Genomic DNA, 23,899 nt, shown 5'->3' on the forward strand with positions numbered 1-23,899 from the left:
AGATATCAACTATGCAGTTTTGACTAGTATGTATTCTAGCTAGGACTAGTACATATTTTTATGTACTAGTAGTTAATCATTAGGTACTTATTTAGTAGATACTAGTATCTTTTTAATAGATACAAGTATGTATTAAATAGATAGTGGCTGGGCGATTAATCAAAACGTAATCGAGATAAAATGTTCAATTAATTAATTTATTGCATTTTTTTATTTTGGGCCAAATCGCCCAGCCATACTGGTACCAATTCATTAGATACTAGTAACTTTTAAATAGACACTAGTAGTTTTTCATTAGTACTAGTATTTATTTATTAGACACTAGTTTCTTTTATAACCATTACTAGTAACAATTCATATTTTACTAGTCAGCTCTGCTTTTTTTTTTACTCATCTTATGCTATGACTAGTCCAAATGGAAAAGTAGAGTTTAATTAAACATATTACTAGTAAAATACATTATTTTTTTTACCAGTAACATTTCAAATAAGTACTAGTATTTAATAAACGTGTGCTAGTATCTTTTAAATAAGTTGTTGTATCTTTTTCATAAGTACTAGTATCTCATGAATAAGTACTAGCACTTAATGGAAATGATACTAGTATCTAAAAAATAAGCACTAGTAACATGAAAACAGATACTAGTACAGGTTACAGATTAAATGTCAAAACGGCTTGTCATAGAAACCCTGCTTTAGGGTCTTTGTTTGATTGCGAAGTAAAATACAACTGGATATGCAGCTATGGTACATTGAAAATGATCAGTTTCTCTGGATTTACTAGGTATGTTTTTTTTTTTTTTTCCTCTATACGGGTCTGGTAACATTGCTTCCTTATGTCTAGGCCCACACGGAATCTGCAAGTGCAGGAATTTGTAGATTTCCAGATTTTTATCTATGCATTTACTTGCATTCTGTATTTACTAAATGTGTGTTAATTTATATTTATCCAATTTTTTTAATTATTTCGCTAATTTTATTTGTGATATAATATTAAAATGTTCTTATGACTCATTTACAATTCAGTTTGTAAAGTAATATTTTCTGTCTTTTAGTAGATATATTATATGAGAGACTTGCTTTGTTTACCAAATAAGTGGGATCTAATTGTATATGCATTATAAACATAAAAAAACAACAGCTTTTTAACTTTAATTTAATACGTCAAGGTTTCAGTTATGATACTCCTAAAATGATTCCGCATAAATCCGCAGATTTTTTACAGAATTCTCAGCAGAAATAGCAAAATATGTGGCCCTACATCAAATAATAATAATAATAATAAAATTATCCCCAAAATGACAAGTGGTCAGAATAGCAAATACTTCAAAATGTGTTACTCCATCAAAAATAGTGATTTTGTTTACTTTTCTTTAAAGTATAGTAACCAATAGTTTACTGAATGAAACAAATTACTCAAACACGTAGTTATAAATCGTAAATCTAGAGAACCCAAGAATTTTCAAAAGGTTTCTTGACATTTCCTTCCTCATTTCTTGACAGGTTTTGTAGGACTCGTACTATAGCATTTCTCTGGTGCTATATCTCAGCACTGTTGTTTCTTGGGTCTTTTGATGGAAGAGCACTGGTTTATTAGTGTTTGAGGAGCTGGCGAGAGTAGTTATGTACAGCCTCCACGAATGCGCCCACATTTTCTGGATCCATATCTGGGTAAAGGCCGTGACCCAGATTAGCGATGTAGCCCTTGGTGCCAAAGCCCTCCAACATCCTCCTCACGATCTCAGAGATGCTCTCCTGATAACACATCAACAAAGAGAAGAGCTTAGGATGACATCATACATGACTTTTGTCTTTTTTTAAATGGGCTGAACAGTCACATCCTTATAACTTCTGAAATGATGGTGGAAAAAAACAAGCCGTTCGGAGGCACCCAGACAATGCTATGAAAGCCATGCTTGTAATGAATGTGCAATGAAAGCCAGAGATGGTTCTGTGTGGAAAACAGCTGCTCTGAGGGCTCATATTTCCAGCAGGGCCTAAATTTGTAAAAACAGAAAGGCCTCTTTGCTTTCAAATGGACTAACCAGAACTCAAATCTGAAGCACAATACAATAAGGTATAGACCTAAATACTTGAGGTTCACATGAAATCCAAATTTAGAAATGTTTATTTTGCTAGTGCACACTGTTATTCTTAAAGTCCCTGTCAAATCATAATAAAGTTGTTTATGTTAGTATCAGTATGTTAGTCTATAACAGGGGTCACCACACTTTTGGAGGGCTGGTGTCCTGCAGATTTTAGCTCCAACCTCAATCAAACACACCTGAACAAGCTAGTCAAGGTCTTACTAGGTATACTTCAAACACCCAGGCAGGTGTGTTGAGGCAAGTTAGAGCTAAACCCTGCAGGGACACCAGCCCTCCTGGACCGAGATTGGTGACCCATGGTCTATAAGCTAGTGCGCTCCAAAACAGTGACAAAATTTGCATTAAGAAGATATAAACATCCCAAGCGAGCATTCTGTCACTTCCATCTAAATCCAACAACAATTTTTTGATCTCACCACATACTTCAGTTTCTCATCAAATCTTCTAGCCAATCAAATGCTCTTAATTATCTGACATACTCTGCCCCCCATTTTCAGAGGCTATGGCTGTTTCTCAATATGAGTTCTTCAGTGATCTTGCGCAACGTCACCATCGACTGCCAAAGTTCAGTTCCAAAACTCGAGGCCGTAACAGAGGACACATGAAAGTTCCCGGATGTGCTCTCGATATCGAGGATGCACCGATGCAGACTTGAGCAAAATTCGCTTAAGAAGTCCCAGAAGTCACTGCGGCTGAATAAAATAGGTGGGAAGCACAGCATTTTATACCTGTTTAATATTAAAGTTATATCTTACTTCTCTCGGGAGTTGGTGTCTAAATGAGTGGTGAAAGTAAACATTACCATGAAGATCTTTATAAAAGGCATAAACACATTAAGGGAGTTTATTTGCTGAAATTCGTATTAAAATTAGTTTTATTTGTATTGTACAACGTATATTTGTAAGGTTTTTATGCACAGTATATATTGTGAAAAGGGGAAAAACAATAAATCATTGTATGAATGCTGTAATGTTTAAATAATTTTTCGTAAAAAAATGCGTGAAGGTCATGTGACCGTTAGGAAAAACGCAGCATCTCATTTTTCAGAAGACGCGTTCTGCATTCTCGCGGTCTCCTGAGTTTGTTCTTCCGAGGTTACGTGGCAAGAACAGTCTTCACGAGAACATGAGTCCGTTCTCAGCGTTCTTGTAACTGAGGAACAGCCTATTACTACATGCGCTTGAGCTCAACCCCTCCCACTGGCAGAACTGTGATATACAAAACGCTAATGGCTGTTTTTTTTTTTTTAAGGGGAGGAGCTACTCTGTTTTCTTATTAAGTTAAAATTACATCACACGTCAAACAAATTTGGTCAATTTTAGGCAAATCTAACCATGTGCTTTTTACTCTGAAACGACAGTCCCTTTTGTGATGATGTCAGTTTGACAGCTTGGGCAAAATATGGTTAGCCACGCCTCTCTAACTATTAGTTTGCTGTAAGTGAAAGATGAGAGGAGGAGCACAAAAAGAACCATCCCTCACTGAATATTTCATTTCAGCTGGAAATATTTCACCATGTTGATTTAAGAGTCTGCAGCAATATCTGATTGACAAGGACCTTACATTTGATAAAGGCTGTGTTATAATTTGTATTTCTTGTCCTCACCTTTGTGGCGTAGAGCGCACAGGGGTCCATGTTGCCTTGCAAACTAACCTTGCCTCCAGTCCTCACACTGAGAAACACAAAACAGAACATACAAAATATTTAATTTAATTAATTTCTCTATTGATAAATAACTTCTCATCACAACACTGTAATAAAGTGTTTGATAAATTATTAAGTGTTGCTAAATCAAGGAGTAAGATACAATAAGCCATGATATATTGTGAATACATTCAAGACCGAAGGATTTTGTTAGGCAAAACTAATTGACGGTGGCTGAGAGAGCTCAAACGCATCGCAAGCTAAGAAAACACATGAAAACAGAAAAACACTAACAAGCAATCACACAAATTCCCACAACACGTGTAAATACAGAAACCAGTTAGAGTGGCCTGAACATTAAAGATGAAAAACACAAATACGTAACACATGGAATTTTTTGACTGTGTCTGATAATGAGCCTAATCGAGAAGATAGAACTGCGCCTCTGGATCAGCATAGAGAGAGATAGAAGCAAAGCGATCTCAAGTCAGCCAGAAAACGTGATGGAAGAGGTATCTGTGGGCTCTTCTTGACGATTAGAGAGAGTCATTTTTGCTTAATTTCGGCACACATTAGTGAAGTGAACCGAATAGTTGTTGTATACGATTTATGTTCGTAGCTACATGTTTGTTTTTATCCATGGTTGACCCATATCATTATATTGCACAAAATATATTTAAGACTGTTCAGAAATTTGATGCAATTCTTATAATTTAATTTTTGAAACTATAATGTTTATCAAAATCAGTATTTGTACTATTATTTGAAAATATTACATTTTGTCTAAACTTTTGACTGATACTTTATGAACAAGCACTCGTTGCCTCATGGAGTATATTGATTCACAAAAGCCTTTAATTTTACTGTATTAAAGTAATACACTGACATTTAATACTTCTATTTTTAGCTCTAGAACTGTAGTCCTTTTTTTTTTCTTTTTGTAATTGGTCTGAAATAAAATAATGTAATGAGGCCACATCTCTCTCACAAGAGATGTCTACCTATGAAGCAGCACTTTTAAGCAGGGTTTCTACAGGTTTCATCAAGTGAAATTTAAGATGTTTTAAGACCACTGTGAATGAAATTTCAGACTCACACAAGGTTTAATGCCAAGGATTTTTTCTAGCGGCCCAGATAAAACATTAAAAACAACTGTCATTTGTAAGATAGATAATAAACAATATTGGTAAATGGAGTGAGTTAATAAACTTTTGTTAAATCTTTTATTGAGATGGAATGATAGTGATTGGATGGGTGCTGGCCCTACATGGACATAGGAAAATTAAGACCTGTTTAATATGATTTAAGAACTACAACACCATATTTCAGTGAAATTAAGACTTTAAGGGCTCAAATTTAGATTTTGAAATTTAAGACATTAAGGCTTTTTAAAACTCTGCGGATACCCTGTTTAAAGGATGCATTTCTTTTGGAGTTTGCCAAAAATACAACATTTATTTGCAGTATTGGAAAGATTTGATGGTCAGATGTTTTATCAGGAGCAAAAACAAAGCTAATATGTTAATAAGACTGCCTAAAACTCAATAGTAAGGCAGATATAGAGGCAGCATTATGCTGCAAGACTGGTTTTTATCAACAGAGCTGGACATCTTATTTTCATTTAAAAGAACAGATGGTACAAATTCATATAGTTAAAGCCAATATATATATATACATATAAAAACTTTACTTTTATCAGGGAAAGATCCTAAAATCTGGCTAAAGAACAAGGAAACGTCGTATGATGGTTTAGTTAAAGCCCTGATCTCATTCCGTGTCACTATTTGCAATGTGCAGAGCACAAGTGTCATATAATAAACTTGATGAAAACAATCCGGAGAAAGCTTGTCTGAGAGAAGATGCCAAAAATCACACCATCACGAACCAAGTTTCAGTTCTGTGAAATAAAACTATCAAGACACAAAACTGCAGTCAGCCAGATTTGCTTAAGGGTCTGCATACCTTTGCAGTGATGCTGTATAGATATCACACTGAAATGAGGAAATAAACTCAAAGCTGTTTGACAGTTCTATTACTGACCGTGCTGAACGCGGGTCTATGGTCCAGTCGAGACCCACAACTTCATAACCAGACTCAGAGAGGTCCTCAAGCCCATAATGACCATCTTTGGCAAAAACAATCTGCAAATGAAAAGACAGAGGTTACCGACGAGTCAATGCCTCAGAGAAGGAAATGAATCTCTTTGGGCTTCAAATGAGATGCAAGCAAGAAAACGCGACCAGATACTGACAACTAGTGGCCAATAGTGTTATTACAAGTGTGGATTATTTAAATGTCCTGAGCCTTAACTCTGCTAGTTTCTGGATACGTATGCTCAGAATCATTAACAAACATAATTTAATGCATTAATGGATCATTTTAATATTCGTTCTTATACTGTTTTGAAAATATGGCCTACATATATAGAATATATCATTTTAACAAACAACATGGCAATCTTTAAAAATAAATTGCACATTTTGTTTTCACTTGATCAAATGAATCCTACTTTTGGTGAGAAACTACTTTTAAAAACATCATTGTAAAGATGGCCACACTTAAATATATAAGGGTCTCATGCCTATGTTTGTATGTACCCACAGCTCCCGAAAACCACAAGTAATTCCTTGTGTGTTTGTGCACATATGGCAAATGACGCTCGTTTGGGTTTCAATTCTCAATCAGATGATTCATTCAAAAACAGAGTCATTTAGGAACAAAGCAGTGATGACTTTAGACACAGATGTTTTACTTCAGCTTTTTCTGGGAATATTTTAATCGGTGAAACAAAAAAAGAACAATGGTTTCTAAAATAGAAGTCATTCGATAGTAACTTTTTCTCTGTAAGGTTTGAACAGACTATCTACCTTGTCTATCTCCTTGCAAAATCTAATTCCAATATTAGATGAGTGGCTAAAGGAACTAATATATGCTAACATACAAAAAATAACCAGGAAACCTATATTAGATCACTTGGGAATATAATCAATCATGTCAAAGCTGTGTATTGTTATCTATTTATTTATGCATGTATGTGACTGATTTATGCAATCTGTCTACTGATCTAATCACGGTGATCTTTATTTTACTGTTTAATTTTTTTTTGTCTTTCATGTCTTATATATAGTACAGTATTATTAGTTTCACATTTGAATACGTGATCTACCATAACACTGTTTTTAAATTGATTTGAACTGACTAAAAGTATAAAATAAAAAAATAATTAAATAATAATAATAATAAATTATAAATTGTTAAAAAAATAATAAAATAAAAATAAAGAAATAAAAATCAATTTGCAATAGCTCTCCAGTGCTGCTATTTTGGAAAAAGGAACTCTTGTTTGTCTGAATTACTGAACTATATTCTAAAATAAAATACAAAATCCCATTACAAAGTGAATGCTGTCAGACATTAAATATTGCTGCTGTCTGATTATTTAAAGTGCTTTTTGTATCCTCACTTGTAAGTCACTTTGGATAAAAGCATCAGCTAAATGAATAAATGTAAATGTAAAAGGGAGATTTTATTCCACATATAAAAGCACTTTAGATAAATGCACCTGCTACTCTCTCATTAACAAAACTTAATGTGTATTAAAGCTAAACTAATGCAAGAAAGCCCACCAGCTCAGCATATTAACTCTACTTACTTACCATGGGCACATTGTCTAAACCAGATTCTTTGATCTTGTCTTTAACTCGTCGAGCAATGTCTCTCAGATACGGCAGAGAAAACGCTTTAAACTCCACTGGGCCCAAACATCCAGTATGAGACTCGAAAACCTGCAGAGCCTAAACAAAAGACATTGAGGGAAAATAGAGATAGTTTCAAATATATACCTTTCTCGTAAACATTTTTACCAGGCATCTATATTGTGCTGCAAATTCTTCTGTCGTACCTGAGCTCCAGCTTTCACCTGGCCAAGCAGATACTCCACGATGACATCTGTTAACTGGCTCAGGAGTTTATGGCTGGCCTCTGGGTACCTGTAGAGCCAGCGTTTAGCCTTTGAGTGTGTTGCGGAGCCTCCTCCTTCAATCATGTAGGACATTAGAGTCCACTGTCAAGCATATGAATGGATGAAAAAGGTCACGGTTCAGTCATGATTGAAACTTTGTGCGCAGTAGCAACTTTTAATACTTGCCAAAGGTGCACCTATATGACCAAAAATAAAAGAGTATGATTGCAAAATGTTCTTACAGTTTACAAGAACTGCTTTCTTGATACATTCCTGGTTGTTTAAGGAAACTGACTGCTGATGCGAAGATGGATTTTTGACCACATGCAGTCTTCAGTGTCACATGATAATTCAAAAATGTGACCCTGGACCACAAATCCAGTCATAAGACAAAATGAGATTTCTATTGATGTAGTTGTTAGGATAGGACAATATTTGACTGGAAAATCGCCAATCTCGGGTCATAAAAATGTCTAAAAATGAGGAATATCACTTAGCAATGCGCATTACTAATAAAATGGAGTTATGGTATATTTACAATAGGAAATGTACAAAATATCTTCATGAAACATGATCTTTATGGAGATCACGCAAATATATAAATAAATGAGGAAATAAATCCAGAAATTCCAGCATAAATAAAACAACAAATAAATAAATAAATGTATATAAAAATGGACCAATTCCTGCATGAATAATTAATAGTGTGAGCAGGTAAATAATTAAATAAGTTACACAAGTGTTGGGGAAATAAGAAAATGCTGAACTGAAAGTTTATTTTCCCCCCTTTCAAACGTTCGCTTAATTTATTCATTCGTTCATTTTCCTTTGACTTAGTCCCTTATTTATCAGGGGTCGCCACAGCAGAATGAACCGCCAACTATTCCAGCATATGTTTTACACAGCGGATGCCCTTCCAGCCGCGACCCTGTATTGGGAAACATCCGTACTCTTATTCACACACACTCATACAGACTTATTTACCCAATTGACCTATAGCGCATGTCTTTGGACTGTGGGGGAAACTGGAGCACCCGGTCGAAACCCACACAAACACGGGGAGAACATGTAAACTCCACAGAGACATGCCAACTGACCCAGCTGGGACTCGAACCAGCGACTTTCTTGCAGTGAGGTGACAGTGCTAACCACTGAGCCGCCCCAAAGTAGTAATTTGATTAGTTAAAAATAATTATCTTTATTTATCTTAAGCAGTATCTTTACTTGTGTGTAGACCATAGCTTGAGTTTTCTTACCGGAGCTCCAGTGAAGCCAATGAGAGGAACTTTCCCCTCTATTTTGTGTCGTGTCAGTGTGATGGCTTTGAAAACGTAGTCAAGTTCAGAATAGACGTCCACTTGAGTCTTCAGCCTCTGCAGATCCTCGGGCTCCTTCAGTGGTTCTGGGAACGTGGGGCCCTTTCCTGGACACATCTGAACCTCCATTCCCATGGCCTGGACATACACAATTCATATATGAATAGCCACACACACACACACTCTAATAGTCATTATCAAGTCAATACGTTTCAATAATGACCTGAGGGACCACCAGGATGTCGGAGAAGATGATGGCAGCATCAAATGGGAATCGCCTGAGGGGCTGAAAACAGAAAATTGAGTGTGTTAAAACTCAGTATTTTTTTAAAGAGGAGGAAAGAATGAATATGGGTATTAAAACGTATATTCATGTGATAATTAAGTCTAAAAATAGAACAGCAATTCAAGAGTTCACACTTAGATATTAGCAGGTTTGGCATGCTGTCCCGGGAGAGAACCCTGAGCGCAGAGATAATTGAGCCCAAGGCTCCTGCTTGGTCAACAAACATAAGCGGGTACAAGATCAGGTAGGTCTCAAGAGCTCCCCCTGGTAAAGGAGGAGATTTGGTGGAAGGGGGATTCTTCTAAAATGAAGATAATGTAGAAGGGTGAAATCTGTCTTTTTACTGGCTTGAATCAATTTGATTGGATAATTGCTGATTACAGATAAGATCATCCATATCACATGTTCCTCTCGACATTATTTTGTAAAACATCACGTAAAACGATAAATTAATATTTACATTTACATTTAGTCATTTAGCAGACGCTTTTATCCAAAGCGACTTACAAATGAGGACAAGGAAGCAATTTACACAACTATAAGAGCAGCAGTGAACAAGTGCTATAGACAAGTTTCAGGTGTGTAAAGTCTAAGAAGCAAAGCATTAGTAAATTTATTTATTTATTTATTTATTTTGTATTGTATATAATATTATATACATGTATGTTTTCTGTACTTCAAGTGCATTTAATAACTTTTGTTGATAACAAAATGTGAAAATCTATAATATATTTGTATTTAAATAGTTAATTATGTACCCTCCCTTTTTTATCTTGATTTTCTCTTGTTTAATCATTGTTACTAAATATGAAGTGATTTTGTTGTAAAATTAAATTGTACATGCTGGTTCTTGTTAATGAAGCAAAAAAGAAGAGTGAATACGGGTAGGTGACAAATAGGCAGTAAAACACAGTTTTTGTGAATTTTTTTTGTTATATTCATGTAATTTGAAGTCAGATTTTTGAGAAACTTTTTACTGAACTGCACCATAAAAATGTCCCGTGATGTGCCAACAAAAATTAAGAACAAAAACCTCTTATTAATAGAATCAGGATCTTAATTGAGCTTCTAATTATACATGTTTTCTATGTCACTGCTGTTTCAAAAGTAAATAGTGTCACCAGAGGACTTGGTTTTTAGTTACAACATGTATCAAAGGCCAATGTTTTTAGAAATATATGGATTACAAAAAAGATTGCCTCTTACCAAAACAACCACTTGTAAAATTAGGCCTGATGTATTTATTAAAGAATTTATTTTTAATTTATAACAGTGATATTTTATTGAACTATGTTTGAGACAGTCACACACACCATAGAACCAGATTCCATAGAACTTAGCTTCAAAAATACGATGATGAATGTTTATTTAATGCCATGTCAGCAGCAAAGGCTATTTTTCATGGCAAGAAAATGTCATTATTAAATATACGATTAAAAACAACAAACAAATGATTACATGAGTTAAATAAGATATTTAGTGTTAATACATTACAAAAATTCTTATATCTTTCCTGGTGACACTGTGCTAAAATTGTGCTTATGAGTGTTCATTTCATAAAAAGCAGGACACTCCAGTAGAATATGTTTTACTGTAAGAGGAATTGTGCAGAACAAACAGTGAGTGGGGTCTTCACCTTTAAGCAATTAGAGCTTTAAGAGTTATTTCTGGTAAAAATCATTTGATCAAATCTAGCTTTAAAATGTCTTAAAACTCTGTTTGAGGTTTGCTCCAATATTTGATTTCTTTTTTTAAATGTAATAACGCAGCAGTTTTTATAGCAAGATGTGCATGCAAGACAGAAATGTTTAACCCTTTTCTGCATTTTAAATGATGAAAATACCAAGTGTTAATTTTTGTCATCCGTGATAGTAAAAACACAATGTTACATCAACCCCCATATGCTCATTGTTGCTGACCTGTAACGTAAGCTCACAGCAAGCTTCAGGGGAACGACACGTCTCAAAGAAATCTTTCCCCGCTCGTGACTCCCTGAACTCTGTTGAATAGATAATCAAGCCAGTCAGAGATGAAAGGATGAACAGAATTACTTCATAATAAACAATCACATGTAGAACTAGCAGCGTTCATCAACTGCACAGTATAACGTTTCAGCATCGACATTGTAAAATGTGTGCATCCAAAATAGTCACAGGATGTACAATGCTGAGTTGGGATTGTAGTTGAGCAGGCAGTACAATTGAGAACACCTGACTTGTGGAGTCATTATAAAAAGTAATAGCAAATATGAACCATAATAGTTTATCATTTGAATGCGTTTTTAAGGCTTGTGATTGTTTTAAACTATTCGCACACAAGAAATGATATCATTGTAGATTTACCTTGATTAATAGTATATCATTATTTACACGATAACTATATATTGTTCCTTTATAATTGATTATTCAATTTCTGTACCTGAACGCTGTTATACTCGTTTCATTCGCATCTTTGCTACATCACATTCATCTATGCTTGTAATTTATTTATTATATTTTAGGCAGAGGTAATCCCATAGAAAACCTTACAAAATAATTAATTCTTTACAAATGGAGCTATACAAGTCATCTAGTGAAATTGGATTCATAGAATTGCAATATACAGTTGAAGACAAAATGATTAGCCCTCCTATGAAAATGTACTCTTTGTTTATTTCCCAAGTGATGTTTAACAGAGCAAGGAAAGTTTCTCAGTATTTGGATTATGATTATATTTTTAATCTGGATAAAGTCTTATTTCTTTTAGTTTTGCTGGAATAAAAATAAATCAATAAAAACTGCTAAGATTTAGATTTCGACAGAATTGTATTTTTTTTTTCAGATTGGCTACAGAACACACCAGTGTTCTCCAATGACTTGCCTAATTAAACTAACCTGCAAAATAACTATTAAAATATGATGTACTGTCATGGAAAAGTTAGTTATTAGAGATCCGATTTTAACTATTTATGTTTAAAAATGTATTTAAAAAAACTCACTTGGAAATACTTGGAAAAAGAATTAAAATATCACAAGAGGGCTGATAATTTTGACTTGATATCATTTAGTATTGATATTTGATATGATACTGTATATCGCTAAAAAACTAAATATCTCAGCGTTGTTGTTGTTGTTGTTTTGGTTCTTATAGTATTATGCAGCCAAAGTTATTGTTACACACCTGGCAGGTAGCGTCCAGCCTGTCTCATACACCACACTGGAATGTGCTCGATCTCTTCTCCTCGCGCCGCCCTCAGGAATGTGTCATTCCTCAACTCTGGAAAGTCTTTGGGGCTGAGAGAAAATATTGCAATATTTCATTATTTATCAGAACAATACTTTTCACCAGTGGCGAAGTGAGGTTAGATAAGGGTCAGGGTGGCACTGACCCACACGAATTGACAGCTCTTCTATAGATATTAAAAATTACTACATGCACATGAAGACAATCTGTGAAAGAACACACATGCATTTCTATATTATTTTGAAAGGTACGTGTAAGCTGTCAATCTGAGTGACTGACCAATTCAAGCGGTCCTGCTGTAAAACCATTCCTGATTAGCCTTTCCCCACAGTCTCTACACACCATACATGAGATGCAGATGTGAACAATAACCTAAAAGCAACTTGACAGTAGTTTTAGGGCAGGGCGATATGACAATATATGTGACCATAAAAAAAGATAAAAGTCATAAAGGGTGAATTTTATAAAATGGAGATTTCGATATCATCAGAAAGCCAAATAAAGAAGCTTTCCATGAATGTGTGGTTTATTAGATTATTAACAATATTTGGCTGAGAAAAATATAAACAAATATATAAATATAAATAAATATAGACAAATCAAAATACTACGAAAATCGCTTTTAAAGATGTTCTGATTAAGTTCTTATAGCAATACACAATACTAATTAAAAAGTTGAAGATTTTTTGTCAATTTTTTTTCATTAAAAATATCATAGAAGATAATCTTTACTTTATATTACAATGATTTTTGGCATGAAATAAAAATGAATAATTTTGACTCAAACAATGTATTTTTGGTTATTCCCACAACTTATTTTGTGGTACAGACTCACATATGAGTTCAATAATCTACCATTCAAGATCTAATTACATTTTATTCATTATTTTAGCTCTGGTTATCTAATGGTGCCATGGTTAGCAAACAAGACTGAACGGACATGCAACAGAGCTTTTATAGAATAAAAAAGACTTTATTCTAAGTAATTGGTTTGCAATGTGTTCAAGATTTACTTGTTTGAAGCTACATATCACTTGGCCTAAAAGCTGCATGTGTAAACTGTTTGCACATAGTTGCAATTGTTTGTTCTCTACTTTGAATGATCTAAATTATGCCACTAGTATTCCACTTGTTCTGCTGATTTTCATACTATATACTGTATGATGCTAATAAATCCCAATTTTATTTTAATATAAGCCAATATTTTCATTTTTTTTTTTTGCACCTACTCTCACAAACACAAGTTGATAATGACACTTATAGAAGTTAATGTTTGACAATTGTCTTATAAAATGATCTTTTGTTTGAGAATAATTCTGAGGTCCGCCCTATTTTACCAAAGTTGAACATTTCTCGAATCGCCACTGCTTTTCATTAATTCTCTGCATGTGTATCGGTCTAAATAAAAGGACAATTGAAATAGTGAAGCCCCTCCCTCCTTTTAGCATGATCAGGTTTCACAGATGTTTTAAGCAGTGAGTGAGTGAAGGAGATAAGGGAATAACGGTTTGCTTATTCTTCTATGGTTGATAAGCATTTTTGCAGAGAGTGTCATAAAACCCACCCTTTTTTAAAGTTTAAGTCATACAAAACCATATGCATTAAAGATTAAAACATTTCTTCTGCAAGGGTTTATTAGGCGAGCTAAAGTTTACATTTATTCTAAAAATATATATATTCCACAAAAAGTACAACCATTTTCAACTGCGATAAAAATGTAATCATGAGGTATGCTAGGGCTGCACGATATTGGAATAATTTGACCTAGCGATATTTTATCCTCTACGATATATATTGTGAAATACAATATCACCAGATGACTTAAATAGCTCTTTTTGGAAAGTCATTACTTTGGATTGATTGGGATGATTAAAAATGTATTATATACATATAATAAACAAAGTACAGTCATAAATAAAACAATGGAGCAAATATTAAAGCACTTTATGGTTATCTGAGGACAGCCTAACAGTATTCCGGTATATTGCAAAGTTTTTATCATATAACTAATTCTATAAAATGTATCTTTATTAACTTCTTTATGCTCTTAAAATACTTTTAACTCTTAAAAAGGCTCACATAGGCCTTAAAAACACATGAAATCCTTTAACTTTTACTGTTAAATTCTGCATTTCCTCCACAAATCTCCAATGTTTTGACTTGTGGATTTGGGTCAACTATAATCCCAACTCAACATTGCATATCTTGAGATGTGACTTTTGTAGACGCACACATTACGATATCGATGCTGAAACTAAATATTGTGCAACCCTAATATATGCTATGTGAATTGAGACTGAAAAAAATCTATTCATATATAAACACTGTGACATGAAACACTGAAATAAACTATTCTTTTTGTTTTGACTCAACTAAGGATCTAATTTCAGTTATTTTTACTTTATCTTATTTGTGCCTTTTTTAAGACAATAACATGACATTTCTACAATCTCTTACTAAATACACTGCTGAAAATGTATGTAAATTATAGTACTGTTCTATCAGGAGGTAACTTTATTTATTTAGCATTACAAACACTTTTATGCTAATATTTCAATTATAGTTTATTAAATATTACTGAATAACTTATTCCCAACAACTTTTGAATGGGAATGTTTGTGACGTATATTGAAGCGTACATAAGTACTATAAAAGAGAATTACACTAATTATCACATAATGACAATAGAGTTTGAGTTCCTAAAAACAATTCAGTAATTATTAATTGTATGATAATGATACTCTCTATTAATTGTCATTTTAAATTGGCCAATACTGAAATAAACTAGTTTGAAAATAATGCATTTAATCCCCCTCTATGATTCCTTTATTATCCATGTATGTTCTATTAATGTAAACTTTATAAATACTTTGGTAATACATTTGTAACATTTTACATGACAATAAAGCAATTATTGAACTGAATAGAGATTTCAGAGTTCAGAGAACTTGTACAATTACGTTGAACGGAAATGTACACAAATGCTTTCAAAACAAACGACAGGGGTTTCAGTTAGGGACGTACTTAAATAACATGCTTGAATAACTTCTCTAACAGCAGAGATATTGCCTGCATAAACGAACATGTTTGTATTACGTCACGAAAGTGATCCATATTAGAGAGTCTGTAACTTTAATAACGTGTTGTTTTATAACAATAAAACAACACGTTTATATGGCCTTTTATATATATATATATATATATATATATATATATATATATATATATATATATATATATATATATATATATATAAATATATATAAATCAGCCAACACACCAGTCAACATTCATTCATTCGTTCGTTCGTTCGTTCGTCAATAACTTACAGAATGAAACTGTCCTTATCCATCATGACCGGCTTCACTGGAGAGCTTGAATGGGATTCAGCAAACTTGTCAAGCTGTTTTATTCGGTCTGACTCTGTGTTGTAACAGTATAACGTCACGCCTCCAAACTGAAGGGCGCGGCCATCTTGAAATGATCACATGACCGAACTAGGAGAGAAAGCGACTTAAAGGAACAGTACACCAACATACTAACAAACAAATAAATGAAACAGAATAAAATAAATCTCTTTTAATTGACTCGCCTGCTCAGGACCTTCATACGTTTAAAAGTGAACTTCAAAGGAACGTTAAAAGAAGACTTTAGCTAGAAGAACTGTGCTCGTGGTGGTTAATAAATGTCAGAAAGTAAAACAAAAAGAGTCAACCAATAGCATATCATCTCCACGAGAGCCGGACAAAAAAGCAAATGCCAGCTTTTTTTCTTCTTTTCTGATTGAATTGACCCTAGGGCGACACAGTGGCTCAGTGGTTAGCAATGTTAGCTCACAGCGAGAAGGTCGCTGGTTCGAGTCCTGGCTGGGTCAGTTGGCATTTCTGTGAGGAGTTTGCATGTTCGTGGGGGTTTCCTCCTGGTGCTTTGGTTTTCCCCACAGTCCAAAGACATGCGCTATAGATAAATTGAACTAAATTGGCCAGAGTGCATGTGTGTGAATGTGTGAATGGTGTGTATGGATGTTTCCCACTACTGGGTTGCAGCTGGAAGGGCATCCGGTGTGTAAAACATTCTGAATAAGTAGGTGGTTCATTCCGCTGTGGCGACCCCTGATGAATAAAGGGACTAAGGTGAACGAAAATGAATTGACCATTTTGGGCGAATAAAAATTCTCCAGTCAGGTCTAATTTCTTTTTGGAAGGCAACATCCCTAGTAAAAATGAACAATGGTTTTATAGTGAACGTTTTTATGGCATATTGATTATCATTTGTATAACCACGTGTTTAATATGGTTAAACTGCAATTTGTATTGCAAAACTTTGGTGTTTAGCAATTTGTGGTTCGCATGATAGGAGAATAACCAGGTTTTATTGGATTTATCAGTAGTAAAATCATGGTTGGGTGACGCAGTAGGTAGTGCTGTCACCTCACAGCAAAAAGGTCACTGGTTCGAGCCTCGGCTTGGTCAGTTGGCGTTTCTGTGTGGAGTTTGCATGTTCTCCCTGTGTTTGCGTGGGTTTTCTCCAGGTGCTCCGGTTTCCCTCACAGTCTAAAGACATGTGGTACAGGTGAATTGGGTAAGCTAGATTGCCCGTAGTGTATGAGTGTGTATGGATGTTTCCCAGAGATGGGTTGCAGCTGGAAGGGCATCCGCTGCGTAAAACATATGCTGGATAAGTTGGCGGTTTAATCCGCTGCGGCGACCTCAGATTAATAAAGGGACTAAGCCAAAAACAATGAACGAATGAATGAAAATCATGGTTAATTTTAAGTGTTTGTATTGGTAGCACTTTATTTGAGTCCTGTTTTGCACTGTATGTACACATGTAAATGTAGTGCACTGTCTCATGCAAATTAACTTTATCCCACAGTCAAATAAAGCCCAGTAATTTATTTTGAGGTAAAGTTGGCTTTATATTTACACATTCAGACTTTCTCCTTATTAATTTCATTTTAGAAAAGTATTATATGCAAATTCTAAATAGTGGAATTAGCAACATTCAGTGGTTAGCACTGTCACCTCACAGTAACAAGGTCGCTGGTTCAAGTCCAAGCTGAGTCAGTTGGCATTTCTATGTGGAGTTTGTATGTTCTCCCTGTGTTCTTATGGGCTTCCTCCGGGTGCTCCGGTTTCCCCCACCGTCCAAAGACATGAGGTATAGGTGTATTGCCGCTGGAAGGGCATCCACTGGGTAAACATTTGCTGGATAAGTTGGCGGTTCATTTTGCTGTGGCGACCCCTGATGAAATAAAGGGACTATGCCGAAGGAAAATGAATAAATGAATGAATAAATTGTGAAATCATATTAGCAGCCAATGATATACAACATTGTTGACAGTCAAATAAATAGTGCTAATGTTGTTTTGAAGTCATCCTTACATGTGTTTCCAGACTGAATATTCAAAGTACCATGGTAAACAATATAGGGAGCATGTCACAAGTTGTCACTGATTGAATGTGCGAATGTAAAACCAACTTAACCTCAATGCATTTTCTCTGGTAAGTACACTATAAGCATATATTAAGTAGATGTACTGCAAAATAAAGTGCAACGAGAGAATATGTCAAGAAACTCCATGCAAAAATGTTTTACTAATCACAAAAGTTTTGTTTTATTAATTGTCTAATGTACAACTGTACAGAATATTTTAAATGTACAACACATTTCATTCTTAGCAAAAATCACAGGCACAATTTATAAGCTTAATTACAAAAAATATAATAAAATATTGTGCGGTGCCGCTGCTCATTATTGTCATAACATTCTCAAAACGGTTATTGAAAGCGGTTCATGAAGATGAATTTTAAACACAATGTCATGTAAGATCACACACCAGTGCATGGATTTCATTTAAACATTATTACAATTGAAACAAGAGTTTTTAAGACTGAATGCCAAGGACCTGCAAATGAGAGGAATCACTCCTACTGAAATACCCATATGAAAAAGTAAATACTGTAGTGTTTTTGAACTATACTGCAGTAAAGTACTTGCATTAATCTATTGTGGTAGTTTGGTAGTTTCTGTGGCAATACGAATATAAACAAATTACACCAAAACTGCATATATATATTACAATACACCACACTTTACTGTAGTAAAAATTACAGTGTACTACAGTATTTATTAGTATATTAGTAAATGACATTTGATACTACAGTATGCTGTAGTAACAAAAATGCTACAATATCCAGTGCTTCACGGTCCAAGCCGCTACTCATTTGAATTGAGAAAACATTCGTTTATGACTACCTTTTAGCCCTATCACACATTAATTTGGTAAAAAATCATGTTCACAACAGTCTCTGGACTTACTGCATCACAAATACCAAAATTGTAATAATTTATAAAAAATGAATCACGTTATTTATATATATATATATATATATATATATATATATATAGCGATTGTGATTTTCGAAAGCATTACATCATTTTGTAAACGTTTATTATTACCATTTGATGAGTGTCTCCATACAGTTTGATAGAGAGCTTGGACCCGGAGGCTGTTTTGCGTGACGTCACACTTAACAAGCGGATAGAGCAGTGTTTCTTAATCACCAACACCGCATGTTTTGTTCGGCACACAGATTACAGGTCTTTCAGTCTGAATCAAGTGTGTTTGGTTAAAGAGACATGGAAAAAGTGCAGAGCTGGTGGTCCTCCAGGAACGTGGTTGAGAAACACTGATATAGAATACATTCATTCATTTATTTATTTTCTTTTCGGCTTAGTCCCTTTATTAACCTGGGGTCGCCACAGCGGAATGAACCACCAACTAATGCTGCAGTCACACTAGAGTTTGAGCTTGCTAAATTCTGTCGTACTGCGCTACAAAAAGAGGCGGGATTAAACAAGATGATTAGACATTTAAAAAAGCGAGCGATTAGTCCAGAGAGGTCAAGTTTTGATCTTCGATTTGACTCACGCAATCATGTGATGCGATTTCGCAGGTCAGAGTTCACCAAGCTTGAACTTTCCAACGCAGCGAACTGTGAAACTTGTCGCACAAGCTTGCGTTTCCGGTCTGACACATTCGCGTGCATATGAATGGAAGTCTATGGGGAGAAAAGTCCAGTGTGACCGCAGCTTCATCCAGCATATGTTTTACGCAGCGAATGCCCTTCCAGCTGCAACCCATCACTAGGAAACATCCATACACACTCATTTACACACATACACTGCGGACAATTTAGCTTACCTAATTCACCTGTGCCGTTTTTATCGACGTTGATATTTAGCCACACCATATATTGGTGTTTCGTGACATCTTATTTTTACGAGGTGGGTTGTTAGCCCAATGCTCAACCACCAACCTGGAGAACCAGGACACACTCATACACTATGGACAATTTAGCTAATACTCAATTCACCTACACCACATGTCTTTGGACTTGTAGGGGAAACTGGAGCACCCAGAGTAAACCCACACCAACACGGGGAGAACATGCAAACTCCACACAGAAAACTGACCCAGCCAAGGCTCGAACCAGCAACGCTCTTGCCACCGTGATGCCCATTATAGAACATAGTACAATACAGTTTATTATATAATATGGTTCAAAAACACTACAGTATGTACTATAAATAACTGAATTATTTTTTCATTTAGTATTTAAAGATTAGCTGTATGTTTGTTTATGCCATGAAGACTTGAATAGCATTAATAAGCTTTTTTCATACTAAATATACGTCTGAAACAGCGTTAAGCCAAACACTGAGAACACTGATCAATTTTCTAATATATCTATATATTTTTTCATTTGTAAAAGTGTCTGTAATGTGAATAAATCAATCCTAATTTGCTTTTAGACCCCATAGCGGCTCACATTTGAGAAAGAAAAAAAATCTGGTGTATAAACACATAGAACTCTGAAATATCAAATTATTTACAATCTGAAATGCAGTTGAAATGTGCGGAGGAAGAGCAAATAAGCTGGTAAAACTTCAATTTGAAGCAGAGATAGACAATCTTAACCATGCTTACATAGGAGTGAGCAGATTGATCCAATTATTAGTTACACATGAGTAGGATTTAAAGATAAATCACAGATGTTTTGATCATCTGGAAGTGCAATAATCTGAGGGATCTGACTGTTGCTCCTCATGGCTGCTGCTGGTACTGGCCTTCAGTGGCCGTGTAGAAGTCGTCCAGCACACTCTGAATATAGTCAAACGTGGGCCGGTCTTCTGGTTTATTCTTCCAGCATGTGGTCATGATTTCGTAAAGTTCGACGGGGCAGTTTTCAGGACGGGGCATCCGGTAACCTCTCTGAACACTGCTCATGACTTCGCTGTTGCTCATGCCTGAAGCAAAGAGAAAAAACAGGAGGGATAAAGAACGGAGAGTAATAAATATCACAAGTATTCTCATTTATTGTGTTTACATTTTTCAGCAAAACACCACAGATGAACAGGGTAAATTTTTTTTATTAAAAGACATCACCACTACCCAATTTATGCATCATAACCCAACTGGGTTTTTTCATTTTAAGTGAAAATAATCTTGAATGCTGGATTAAGCCAGGTTCAAAATGTTGGTCCCTTTTATATTAAGTGGCCTTAATTATCATCTGCTTACATTAAAGGAATCATTAGGTACAATGCACTGAAATTCTTCATATCTCTGGGTAGGGTAACACGATGTTGGAAAAATCTGATATCACAATATTTATCACAGAAAAATAAAATATCACAATATGATTACAGTTTCAGAAGAAATTTAGACTATTTGACCGTTTTCTAGGGAGTCTAACAGTATTCAGGTAGAGAAATGGAATAATCACAATGCAAAAAAAGCTTTTCTTTCTTAGTTTTGTCTTGTTTCTAGTCCAAATATCAAAAGAAATTACTAAACATATTGGTAAGTTTTCACTGTCAGAAGAAATGCGTATAAATTAAGAGTTTTTTTTTTTTTTGCTTTTTTAAAGGAAATTATCTTCCAGTGGGGTAAGTGAAATAATCTTGTTTTCACTTTGAAATGTAGATATTTGGACTAGAAACAAGAAAAAAATGTAAGTTTTTTTTGCATAAATCATATAAATTCCATATATATACACTGATTGAATACAATTCTGTGGCTCCTGGTCAACTGTAATTCAGACTAGATATTGCAATGTGACTATTTTGACACATTGTGATATTGATGCTGAAACAATAGATTGTGCAGTCTTTTTCAACTGATCCTGACCAGGAAAATTCAGAAAAGTCCCATTGACTTAACATTGGGTCAAACTTTCTGACCTCATAACTTTGTGCCAGACTGTCATACAGACTTAAGGTTGGACTCATTTAACTCAGACTACCAATCTGCTAATCACTGATGACCTTTCAACTTACGTGCCACACCCTAGCAACCACTTACGGCACCCTAGCAACTGTCCCATAGACTTCCATTGTAAAAAACTGCCATTGACTTTACATTGGGCATACTAACAACATCCCAATTCAAACAAGAAACATACTAACTACATAATAATCATACTAGCATCACGCTAAGTCATACTAGAAACATGCTTACAAACATACTTACATACTAAAAACATGCTCATTCATAATAAATTCATGCCAACAACATGCTAGTTTATACTAGAAACATGCTACCAACATGCTAATTCATACTAAAACCATGATTTATCTTAGCAACCGCCTACCAACACCTTAGCAACCACCTAGCAACACCTTAGCAACCACCTAGCAGCGCCTTAGCAACCGCCTAGCAACCACTTATAACACCCTAGCAACCATCTAGCAACACCTTAGCAACCACTCGCTAAACCCTAGCAACAACTTAGCAACCACCTAAGAATGCTTTGGCAACCGCCTAGCAGTCACCTAACAACACCTTAGCAACCGCTTAGCAATAGCTTAGAAACCCCCTAGCAACGCCTTAGCAACCGCATAGCAACCAATCAGAACACCCTAGCAACGCCTTAGCAACATGCTAGCAACCACCTAGCAACCACCTAGCAACGCCTTAGCAACCACCTAGCAACCAATCAGAACACCCTAGCAACCATCTAACAACACCTTAGCAACCACTCACTAAATCCTAGCAACAACTTAGCAACCACCTAAGAACGCTTTGTCAACCGCCTAGCAGTCACCTAGCAACACCTTAGCAACATGTTAGCAACCACCTAGCAACACCTTAGCAACCACCTAGCAACGACTTAGCAACCACCTAGCAACCAATCAGAACACCCTAACAACCCTCTAGCAACACCTTAGCAAAACCTTAGCAACCACCTTATCAACCACCTAGCAACACCTTAGCAACCACCTAGCAACCAATTAGCACACCCTAGCAACCATTCAGAACACCCAAGCAACCACTTAGCAACACCCTAGCAAACCCTCAGAACCCCATATCAACCTCCTAACAAGAAACATGCCAAGCCATACTAGAAACATGCTAACATACAGCATATGTCTACTTATCCATTTATGCCAACTGTTTCAAACTTCTTAACAACTATTTCAAACTTCCAGGCTCTGCTTTCTCAAGCCACCATAAAGATTGTCTACGAACTTTACTTTTCTAGTTACATCTGTAATGTCATCACATTTATTATTGCACTGTTGTTGACCCATCCTTTACACATTAACCTACCCATACAACCAAACCCATCCCTAACCCTAACCTTACCTGTACCCATCTTAATAGCACCAGAAGTGTTCTGCAATATGAACACAAGAACACTTCATTTTGTTAGCATTTAAAGAGCACATCTCTATAACTCCTTCAAATATTGTAAGAAATTTCACGTTTTCCATGAATGCGTCCATTTTTTTTCTCTTAAACTCAAATCAGAAATCTGTCAAAATGTCACAAGTTAAAATATGATTTAATATTGAACTCATTTTATTAATAAAAAATGACTAAAAATAAACCAATGAAAATCATAAATTGCTTTCGAATTGTGATTTAAAGCATAAACAAGGTAATAATGACGTCTGTAAAAATGAATTTGATGCAAACACCAATGTTGACAACTCATTTTTGAAATATTAACACCGTAGAGTCAGAATATAGACAGGAATAAACATATCATTTCTGATCTATGTGAGAAACTTATTTCCACAAGTGTGAAGGAAGAAACGGAAGGCCCAAAATTAATAGGAGCTACTAAAAGCCCAAGGTAGCAAGTCAATAAAAAAAGGTGATAGTGACTTGCCTTAATATAGCTTAATACAGAAAACAATTTATAAACTGAAGGCAACACGACTCACTGAGCATCCAAGAGAACCAACATACAGTGATCACTTATGATGCGCTTATATCTGCTAACATTAGCAGCCCATAAATAACAGGCTTCATCTTTCAGAAGCATCCATCTAACCAGAACTGAAACTC

General features: G+C 35.1%; 2 protein-coding genes across 3 annotated transcripts in view; both read right to left on the reverse strand.

The window, feature by feature from the left end:
* Positions 1-801: 801 nt before the first annotated feature.
* Positions 802-16,017, reverse strand: urod (uroporphyrinogen decarboxylase). The gene is made up of 10 exons (XM_056476460.1): positions 15,867-16,017; positions 12,475-12,587; positions 11,235-11,314; positions 9,253-9,315; positions 8,970-9,167; positions 7,654-7,815; positions 7,409-7,546; positions 5,793-5,893; positions 3,714-3,780; positions 802-1,754 (listed from the first exon to the last, which is right to left on the reverse strand). Exons 1-10 carry the CDS (start codon positions 15,890-15,892, stop codon positions 1,593-1,595), a joined length of 1,110 nt encoding a protein of 369 aa, XP_056332435.1. The 5' UTR covers positions 15,893-16,017; the 3' UTR covers positions 802-1,592.
* A 2,918-nt stretch (positions 16,018-18,935) lies between these two features.
* lyn (LYN proto-oncogene, Src family tyrosine kinase) overlaps positions 18,936-23,899 on the reverse strand; it is a 28,486-nt gene continuing 23,522 nt past the window's right edge. For both annotated transcript variants that reach the window (XM_056476526.1, XM_056476517.1), the window contains exon 13: positions 18,936-20,850. In XM_056476526.1, coding sequence (XP_056332501.1) covers positions 20,648-20,850 — 203 coding nt within the window. In that variant the 3' untranslated portion in view covers positions 18,936-20,647. The remainder of the gene's footprint in view (positions 20,851-23,899) is intronic.

This window comes from Danio aesculapii, chromosome 2, assembly GCF_903798145.1.
Source record: "Danio aesculapii chromosome 2, fDanAes4.1, whole genome shotgun sequence".
In the NCBI taxonomy this organism is placed as follows: domain Eukaryota; kingdom Metazoa; phylum Chordata; class Actinopteri; order Cypriniformes; family Danionidae; genus Danio; species Danio aesculapii.

Excerpts from the sequence above, each read along its gene's own strand:
- urod (XM_056476460.1), bottom strand. The coding sequence starts at position 15,892 with ATGATGGATAAGGACAGTTTCATTCT. Across the intron at positions 7,547-7,653 it reads AGGTGAAAGCTGGAGCTCAG|GCTCTGCAGGTTTTCGAGTC; the intron begins GTACGACAGAAG and ends TCTTTTGTTTAG. Across the intron at positions 3,781-5,792 it reads ATAGACCCGCGTTCAGCACG|TGTGAGGACTGGAGGCAAGG; the intron begins GTCAGTAATAGA and ends TGTGTTTCTCAG.